Below are 9822 nucleotides of genomic sequence, written 5' to 3' on the forward strand. Positions count from 1 at the left end.
AATTATCAATTTTGACTTGACTTTTTGCCAAAATTTGTCAAAATTTGTGATCGTTGATCATAAGTAGAAGAAACCAGATACAGAAAATGTCAAACGCTAATAACGAGAGTTCACCGATTTCAGATGAAACACTTGCAAATATGTGTTTTTTGTACAATGTAATTGTACAATGCATGAACGTGATATCTATGTAATGAACCTTTGTTATACTGACACTGAAAAAATTCAATTTATATTGGTATTGAATCATTGCCCAACCCCTTCTTGCACGTTAGTTGATTTTCATCAAAGTGTTCATACTTTTACTTAGTTAAAATATTGAACAACGCGTTCCACCTCTGGCTTTAACTCTGATAAGAAATGGAACCACGCGGGGCGAAAGGCAAACGATCTGTTTCCATAGTCACTCGGACCGTTTTTCTGCTCTCTCTTCATCTCCCTAATTCTCCCTGTTATAATTTATTTTACTTCACAGCAAGGCCACCCCATTGATCGCACAGAGAGACAATTGCAGTTTAATGGTGAATTAGACAAGCCACCTCTCACCACATTCCTCTTTTCATCTCTCATTCTCTACTTTCCACACTCAACTATAGACCTTGGAGCCTCATTAAATAAAGGAAGCTTTAAAGCAGAAATAAAGAAAAAATATATTTAATTTTTCACATTAGACTTCCCAGGGACAAACAAGGCCTCAGTAGCTTCTCCTTGGGGGGAGACAGCCCGTCTGAGTGATGCCCCAGAACAAGCAGATCAAACGCCTCTCCTCTGGTTCATCGCCTTTCTTCCTATCTTTCTATTTCGGTTTCCTTCTTTCATGCTAGGGAACAGTGGCTTAAGTGGCTCGATTGGAGGCTCTCAAATGAAGCCTGAGTTAGCTTGGGAAATAAAGTGTGACTACCTTGGTGCCCCCTGCTGCTCCGATCTGCGCCATGTGGGATGGAGCGTGGAGGGCAGGGAAGGGCAAGGTGAAGTACACAAATCTGGCAGAGAGGAGGTCAAGATAAATTAAAAAGAGAGAGAGAGAGAGAAAGAATGGGATGAGTCATGAAGTTTGCTGTGCTGGATTATTCACACGACATATCATTTATTCACAAAACATGGAGGGAATGCAGAGGAGTGAAATGCAAGAACCCACAGCTCCCCCATGTGGACCATTTTATAAAAATCTATAGACAGTCACTTGACAAACTAATGCATCTTTAGACCACACAACACATGTGCCCTGCACAAAGACATTCTCCTTACAAACCTGTTTGCTATACTTGCAAAGAATAATAAAAAAAACCCAGACAGGCTTCATCAGTTTGTTTTGTTTTTGTGTCAATAATCCAGCCCTGAATTATTCATATTTGTCTCTATCTTTGTTTTCATTCATATTCAGGGTCCTCAGCTTTTCTGTGAAGCCTTTGAAAGGACAAGTTGCTCTACACATTGTGCGTGCTAGGGAAATGTGGATTTTGTGATTTTGCAGGTCATGGTTCTGCATAAGTGGATCCACAAACGAGAGAGAGAGCGAGAGAGCTCATCTCTTTGTCAGTGACAAAAAGGAGACTACAAAGTACTTACCTGCACTTGTTCTGATTATATCCAGACATAGTCACCTTGTTACAGTATGTGCTTTTTGTAGTTTTTAATGTCTATTTTCACTACAAACAGACTACTCTGTAATATTTAACGTCTATTCACTCTGTATACTATACTATAACTTGACTGACTGACTTAAGACATTACAAGGATTTATTTACTGTTTTGCATCTTTGTGAAGATGCTGAATGTAACGTCTTTTCTTCTTGACTCAGTCAGGCATGAAATCTACAGGCATGAATATGCATCATATGAAAATCCAGTGCATTTGCACAAGTGCTGTTTTGCATGTCTGACACCCCAAATGGACACGTGTTGTAATTTTGTGTTGTCAACCTTTATTTATTTTCCTAATGAGCAATTTGCATAAAATAAGAAAGGCCCTTCGTTGTGAAATCTGGTTTATAGTGTTCATTTGTGAGCATTTCAGTTCCGGGCAGTGTGAAAATATGCTCTGAAAGCATCAAGATACACACATGCAGCTGAATAGAACCTTTAAGTGCAGCTGTTGATAATGTGTCGCTATATTTTTAGGAATTTATAGCTTATATTTGTTGCGTTGACTGAACTGCAGCTTAAGTTTGTTTTGGAGTCTCGGCTCAGCGAGAGAGAGAAGGGGGAGACGTCATTTGCTCAGATCACACACAGAGTGACACCTGAAGTCTGTGGGGCTGTTTGTTGTGTGGCAGTGCCGCGCTGTGACAGTAGACTACAAACAGAGCAGAGATCAATAGATAAACAGAACATGTCACTTAGTGTACTTTATAGTCTGTTTGCTTTTTAGTGGATTCAAGTCTCAAGCAGAGTTGCAGCAGAGATCAGGCTGCATGTTCTTAGAGTGGCTTCACTGGTCAATTTACACACTCTGTGCCATATCTTCTAAGACGAACAGTATTGGGCTTGTTAGTAAAATGTTTTATTCACAATTGCTTGCTACTCTTAAATGCATTTTATTATTTACTGAATATGTTAATTTTCTGTCATACCGAAGTGGCAAGTTTCCACTCACACACATACCAGACATCCAAGGTTCACACATAAAAAGGGAAACAAGAATAAAAGAAACATCAGATAAAAACCCGTGGCATAACACCAACGATCCCGTAGAGGGTAAATAAATACATAAATAAGAAAGAGGAATCAACATGAATGCAATTTCTGTGCAAATAGGACTGAATTGCTAATGTTGAATCATGTTATTCTCCACATATCATCACACAAGAATAAGCAAACAATCTATAAATAGTGTATATCCACACTGGAGCCAATGGTATATAAGCATAAATAGTTTAGCAAATGCCTGGTTATGCTCTGTACAGCAACAATTTCTTTGGCCACTAACGTGATTATACAGTTTGATAAATGAACAAGTTTTATTTGACATCAGTCAATTTCTGGCAGATTATCACAAAAAAGTGATAATAAGGGGGTGGATGTAATAGTCTGATATTGATATAAAAATGAGTTGCAACTGTATTTGAAACACAAACCTGAAGGCAAACGATATTAGCTAATTGTCACATTGTCAAAAGACCATGTGTGTTTATGTTATGGGTTTTTTGTGACCCCTGGACTAATTCTCATGGCCCCTTGGGGCTTGTGTCCCACATTTTGAGAACCACTGCAGTGTTTAATCATGGAAAATGTGTTGGGCTACCATATTGGGTTGTGTTTTTGTTGTTTGTGTGGTTGATTTCTTTTTTCTAGTTTCAGTTCTAAGTCATATATTTTGGTTAGGTAGAAAAATAAACAATATGTTCCTCATGTTTGTGTAATTTCCCTTATTTTCCACTCATGTCTCTTTACTCACCATGGAAACTTATGGAAAAGAAAATAGAAACATATTCAGATCGACAGTTTTTTGATTGTTTACAATTTTAGCTCTGATTTCACTTATAGTTTAGTGGCAACAAGTCTAAATACAGCTTAAATATTTATCATATTACTGTAAAACGCCATTGTAAATCGGTGATATCTCTCGATTCTCCACCAAACACTCACACACACACACAGACAGAGTTACAAGTTCGGTCCTTAAGCCGATTATGACCCCGGGCAGGAGGCAGGGCAGTGGAGGTAAACGGGTAATTTTATTGGTCGCCTGTGTGTCAGGAAGACTGAGCAGCCAATTGAAAGGCGCGGAGATTTATCACCGTCCTTGACCGGCCTGACCTACACTACCTGTCAACACAATACACTTCCTCTCCGCGGTTAATGACTTTCCGAAGTGTTTTTTTTTCCCCCTCTCACACAGCAGCTGTTTCTCCGGGGCATGGGACATGGTTTGTGAAACTGACAGCGCGCACCAATTTTACCCCGGAAGAAAGACGCGGCGTGTTCCTGAATGAAGTTCTGCACAGTTTGTCACCCACACAGTCGGACTCTGGAAATGACTTCCAACAGAATGGAGTGGCTTCTTCAGCGGTGCCACAATCAAGAAACGCCGTGTCACTCTGTGTGTCGGTCGGTGCTCTTCGTATCTTGTATGGTAAGAGCTGCTGGGATTGTTGCTAACTGCTAACCCAAACTGCAACTCAGAAGGATTGCTGTGTGTATATATATATATATATATATATATATATATATATGTATATATATGTACATAAAGCACGTTTAAAAACAACAAGCACTTGACCAGAGTGCTGTGCATGTAGTAGTGAAACAAATAAAACAAAAATACAAAACTGCTAACCGAAACTGCAACTCAGAAGGATTGCTGTGTATATATGTGTATATATGTATGTATGTATGTATATATGTATATATGTACGTATATATATATGTATATATGTGTGTATATATATGTGTATATATATATATATATATATATATGTATGTGTACATAAAGTACGTTTAAAAACAACAAGCACTTGACCAGAGTGCTGTGCATGTAGTAGTGAAACAAATAAAACAAAAACACATAAAATACAATTTCAGCCAGATTATGCAGAACAACAGAAAGTCTTTAATGCAAAGTCAAGTTATCACATTTTAAAAGCAAAAGGTAAACTTGTGTTCCTACAGTTCCACCACCTTAAAATGAATTACATTGTACATAGAGAAAATCACATTTTTAATTGCTGTAAAAGCCTTTGAAAGCCAATTTTCTATTATCAATAGAACATAATTTAATAAATTGTGTTCCCATTTAGAGGAAAAAAATTATGCAATGCATATAAGAGTGGAAACCAGTGTGATTGACAGCTAGTATTGTACAATGGGTGTGTCTGGCTGCAGGTACCATGTGTGAATTTCCAATTTCAACAACTGATGAGGCGCCAATCAAATCTCAAGGCTTTAAAAGAGATGTTTGTTTTGCAACCAGAAGACTACATCCATTTTTATGTGCAGGCTATGTTCGCCACTGATGTCCACAGACCTTTAGTCAAACACCGTACCTCTATCTTTGGCAAAATGTTCCTCCTCCTCTTTTCTCCCAGGGAGAAAATAGACATAATTTGCCTCTTGTTGACATTTGTGCACACAGCATAAGTGCAGGACGGCTGTGCAGAAAATTGTGAGGATCAGGGTTCAAAAAGTACTTCTATCTATTTATTTTGTTCAGAAACTGAAGAGGTTCATCCACAGGCAAATGTACAGCCTTTATGACCAAACTTCTTTTGCCTTTGTGGGCATCAAGCATCCACCAGAAAGTGGCACTCTCTGGCAACCTCTATGTATATCGCGTGTACCTTTAGCTGACCCTGATTTCATACATGAAAACTTTGAGCAAAGTCTGCTGTAACTCTTAACAAGAAGGATTTAAAGTCAGAAAAGTGATATCAAGTGTTTTCTTCTCGAACATCATTTGCTGGATGTATTCGCATCCATGTGTGCAGTGATGCTGCGCTGTGCAGTGAAGTAGGACAGATTATAAATTGGTCCAAGCCAAGGCCCAGCTGTACTCATTTATCTGTGACAGACAGCGCCAAATAATAAGAGGATAAATAGTGAATCCAGTCCAGTCCAAACATGGCAATCCTTCCAGACGGTATAGATGATAAGTCAATTGAATTATAACTCCCCCTCATCCATACATGGAACAAGCAAAAAGTATTTTACAAACACAATCATTGCCCTTGGATATGCCGCAGTTTTAAGATTTTACCCCGTCGTCTCCGCTCCATCCTCTGCAGCTCTTGGTCCTCTCTGTATGCATGTCTCCTGGATTGTGGTCTGTTGGCGTCCAGCTTCGTTCAGCCATCACAGGGAGCTATGTTCCTGGGCACCACTCCATCGTTCTCCTCAACAGCCCCAACGAACAGGCAGCCAAGGACATGGGGAGGTGAAGTATCACAAGGGAGGGGATTGGGGTGACTGCATCTTTCTAGGACAGATAACATTTAGGAAGGTTGATTGGCAGAAATTGAATATTCTACCATATGTACCGTATGTTCTTATAAGTATATGATCTCTTAAAGGTAGGGTATGAGATCCTGAGAAAACAGCACTTCGTTTTACATGCAGCAACACAAACTAGTAAAGCAGTTGTTTTCAGTGTACTGAATCATTACAACCAGTTAATTAAAAAGATTACCAGGTACTATCGCTAATAGAAAAGCAACTTTGGTAACTTCCGGTACTTTTCTGTACTTTTTGGTGACGCTTTTTTAGATCAAACAACAAATACTCTCAAAAGATCACATAAAGTTAACCTACACGTCCAGTAGAAACAGGGCCACCATGGCATCACTTTGCTGGGAGTTGTTCAGATGGCCGTTTTGATCGATCCAATGAACCATTGATTTTGTCTGGGCCATTCAATATGACTGGATGGTGTTTTTACAGGCCTGTCCGTTCACCCAGGTGACTTAACATTTTTCATTTTTGTGACAATGCATGAATTAATTGGTTTCCATTGGGGTGTGAAGTGGATTTTAAGCAAAATATGCACCAGAAAATGATCTCCCACCCTACCTTTAAATCTAAAAATCATTAAGTCTTTCATGGGCTTAGGAATAAGCCTTCACAGAGGCAGCCATTGTAGGTAAGAATGCATACACAGAAGAATGACATTCTTTCTGGTATGTCAAGGCCACCATAGTTCCAGGACACACTTGGTAAAAGGAAAAGTGAGTGTTTGTTACAGTCTGCAGTCTCACCATTATATGTCACTGCCTCTTTTACACTGGACCTTTGTAGTATTTGTTTTTTCAATCAACACAATAATGTTGCAATTACAATTCATGTCATCCCATGCAGCCGTACAGGGGCTTTTCTTCCATTTCTAATTCAGCTCAAACATCTCAAAGAAACAGATGCTTCAGTGTCAAGGTTCCTGGAGAAAGTGCAAGAAAACATGGTTGAAATGTTGTTTCATAGAGGTCAAGCCGGAGTCGAATAAGTTGTTTCCTCCTGCTCCCAGCCTTTGTGTTACGCTCCAATAACCAGATGCTGCCCCGAGTTCCCTATGCTGTAAATAAATCCTAAACGGTATCTTCTCAGCTAACTCATATGCCAAGAAAAGTAAATACATTTACAACCTTTCCTCTTAACTAAACGCTAATGGAATACTTTACGTGACTTGTGGTTTGCAATTTAGTCCGAGCGAGTTGAGCAATTTAAAGCCAGTCAGCCATAAGTGACTTTTCTTTACAAAGAAGAGATACAATCTTGTCAAACCCACAATTGGTAGAGAGCTGTGTTTGCACTCTCATCCCCTTCGTCGGCATTTTTGCTGCATGTAAATGAGCTTGATCAATTTACCACATGTCAAAGCAGAAAGTAGCCACAGAGCAGTCGCCAGCTAAGTGAATCAGCTCATCCAGAGCCCCCGCTGTGAGGATGGTGGATTGTCGTGCTCACGATAAACAATGCAAAGTCAGCTCAGTCGAGGAGCAGCGCAAAGAAATGGTCAATTTGATGTAATTGATAAAAACCTGTTGGCTTTGTATGAGTGTTCTTACATTTCTTTTCTCTCTTTCCATGTCTTGCTCCCTCTGTTTCCATCCACGCTCCCTGCTGCTCGCTCTGTTTTTCCAGGGCAATCATGGAGAAGCGGCTGGCAGCCAGTGTTAACATTCTCTCCAGGACGTCCACAATGTAAATCACATATCTGACCCTTGCCTTGACACAACGTTTTCGCCGTCAACCACAGAGAATAGCGTCGCTGTAATGTCTCCCGCACGCGCAGACACACGCGCGTATTAAGCGCACATGCACTTTTTTGTCCTCTTTGCTGCATAGCCGGTTGCCAAGGAAACCACATGTGAATGAGCTGCATCTGAAGGCTTTTTTTTTTTTATTAGTTTCGCCATCACCAGACACTGAATGACAGTTAGCCTTCAAAGCAGCCATGTGTTTGTATGCATAGATTAGCTTTCCTGTTCATGAATGAATAACCATAAAGAGACGAGGAAGGAAAAACCCAGGACAGACGGCGACTGAATAGAAAAAGGCATCATTAAACCTATTACCCAAACAGAGCTTTAGCCTAAAAATAGAGGATGTGGTTGGATTAGTTTTGGGATGAGTGTGTCGATAGTGGTGGTCAGAAGCTTCCTTGTGTCTCTTAAATCCAGGTTTATATTTACTTAGTCTGAACGGTTATTTTCACATTTGTCACATGGAACAGGCGTAAAACATTTTCTTTTCTGCAAAGTGTTTGTTTTTTGTGTGTGTGTGTGTGTGTGCGCGCTGTCCACAAAAAATGTTCAAAAGGAAGAGGCAATTTTGTGCTTGACATCATAAAAGCCTCTCAGGGGCAGGTTTGACAATATCGCAGTAAATCACTGTGGCCATAATAAATGGTCGGAGAAGGATTGATTGTTAAATACAGATTTTCCTCAAAGGCTTTTGTACAGAATGTAAAAGCTGCACCACATTGTAAATGCTTAGTCCTCAGTGATTTAATGTCCTTCCTGTACTTGGAGGAGCTATAATAACCTGCACTCTTTGTTTCTTTAGGTACTATTGGAAAGGCGAGATCCAGGATGCAAATGAATTTCTGATGGTATGTCTCGAACAGGAATGTTGAAATACAGTAGACAGCAGAACTGTCAGAAGAGATGTCATTGTTGTTGTTTTGTTTTTGTTGCAGCTGGTAAAAACAAAGACCTCCAGGATCCAGCAAGTCACAGATTATGTGAGGTGAGGTTTTATGCAGTATGCATCGTTTATTATTATATCAGCATTGTCATCGTCAACATGTGCATTAAATGAAAGTTCTTGTGATCAAAATATATTTTTATATCAGTATTTAGATTCTAACTTAAACAGGCGTTTAAGTAACCATCTGTGGTGGTCATAAACAGATGGGACCACAGATAGGCTACATGTACACATATACTTATAATAAGATCATAGGATATCATGAGGAGAGATGCAGCTCCCCTGAGTGGCACATAAAAAAAAAGTCCCAAGGACTGTATGTTGGTGAGTTTGACAGGATTTTCACTCGTGTTGGGATGTGGGCCCTGTATTTCCTGTCAATTCTTTATTTGGTTGTCTCATTACAACCAGACACTAGATGAAATCAGTTATGGTAGAGAAAAAAAACAATGAATAAAAAAGGTTAGGTTGAGGTAGCATTGAAACTATTACAGATTGTGTCTATTAATTGTTCAATGTGACTTGTTTGTTTCCCTTTAAGATCCATCCATCCCTACGCAAACCCAGAAGTCCTCAGTTTCCCAGTGGAAGATGGCAGTCTGGCTTATCTGAAGTGGATGGATGAAGCCATACCAGATGACTGATCCATAGAAATCAAAATCCATTCCCAGCGAGGACAGCGGGTGAACAAGGAAACGGAGCCAGGTGTTGTTTGATGGCTGTGAGTCAATGTTTGGGGAGCACAAAAGTTCAAAATATGACATTTACTGTACATTCTCTGGATGCTCTGATCTTTTCAAAGAGGATTCCACGATGTACTGTGGAGATCTGATATGGAACGTTGTACCACGGCAAACAGACAGTCGTGGTTGGCTGCCCGTCGTCAGCTGCAACTGTGCATCAGTGACAGTCGAGTGCTACAAAAACCGTGGCAAAGGGGATTAAACCAACCAAACCGCATATATTCTTTACCTCCATCGGCCGCATTATTACTTTTATATGGATGCACTCTCGTCGATACTGTGGTTCAAAACCAGTAATGTCTTTTGTGTATTGAGTATTTGCATTTGCTGAATCATGCTCTTCCTGCAGCTTTAATTTAATCGTCCTCTATACGCTGTAATCCATTATTGACATGACAATGCTATACTGATGATAGCAAGAGTAAACGGTTTATCTCAGTCA

General features: G+C 39.8%; 1 protein-coding gene across 2 annotated transcripts; it reads left to right on the top strand.

Annotated features, from left to right (window-relative positions):
• The first annotated feature begins 3757 nt into the window (after positions 1–3757).
• On the top strand, positions 3758–9822 carry zgc:63972 (protein CutA homolog). Of its 2 annotated transcripts, XM_044053579.1 has the most exons (6): positions 3758–4075; positions 5724–5872; positions 7570–7629; positions 8494–8539; positions 8627–8676; positions 9179–9822. In XM_044053579.1, exons 1-6 carry the CDS (start codon positions 3932–3934, stop codon positions 9279–9281), a joined length of 552 nt encoding a protein of 183 aa, XP_043909514.1. In that variant the 5' UTR covers positions 3758–3931; the 3' UTR covers positions 9282–9822. The 2 variants fall into 2 exon arrangements, with proteins under 2 accessions (XP_043909514.1, XP_043909515.1); XM_044053580.1 differs by lacking the exon at positions 7570–7629.

This window comes from Solea senegalensis, linkage group LG21 (assembly GCF_019176455.1).
Source record: "Solea senegalensis isolate Sse05_10M linkage group LG21, IFAPA_SoseM_1, whole genome shotgun sequence".
In the NCBI taxonomy this organism is placed as follows: Eukaryota; Metazoa; Chordata; class Actinopteri; order Pleuronectiformes; family Soleidae; genus Solea; species Solea senegalensis.

Bases quoted from the DNA above. Each gene is read 5' to 3' on its own strand.
- zgc:63972 (XM_044053579.1), top strand. From the start codon at position 3,932: ATGAAGTTCTGCACAGTTTGTCACCCACACAGTCGGACTCTGGAAATG. The intron at 7,630-8,493 runs GTAAATCACATA...TTGTTTCTTTAG, and splicing joins CTCTCCAGGACGTCCACAAT to GTACTATTGGAAAGGCGAGA. The intron at 8,677-9,178 runs GTGAGGTTTTAT...TTTCCCTTTAAG, and splicing joins CAAGTCACAGATTATGTGAG to ATCCATCCATCCCTACGCAA.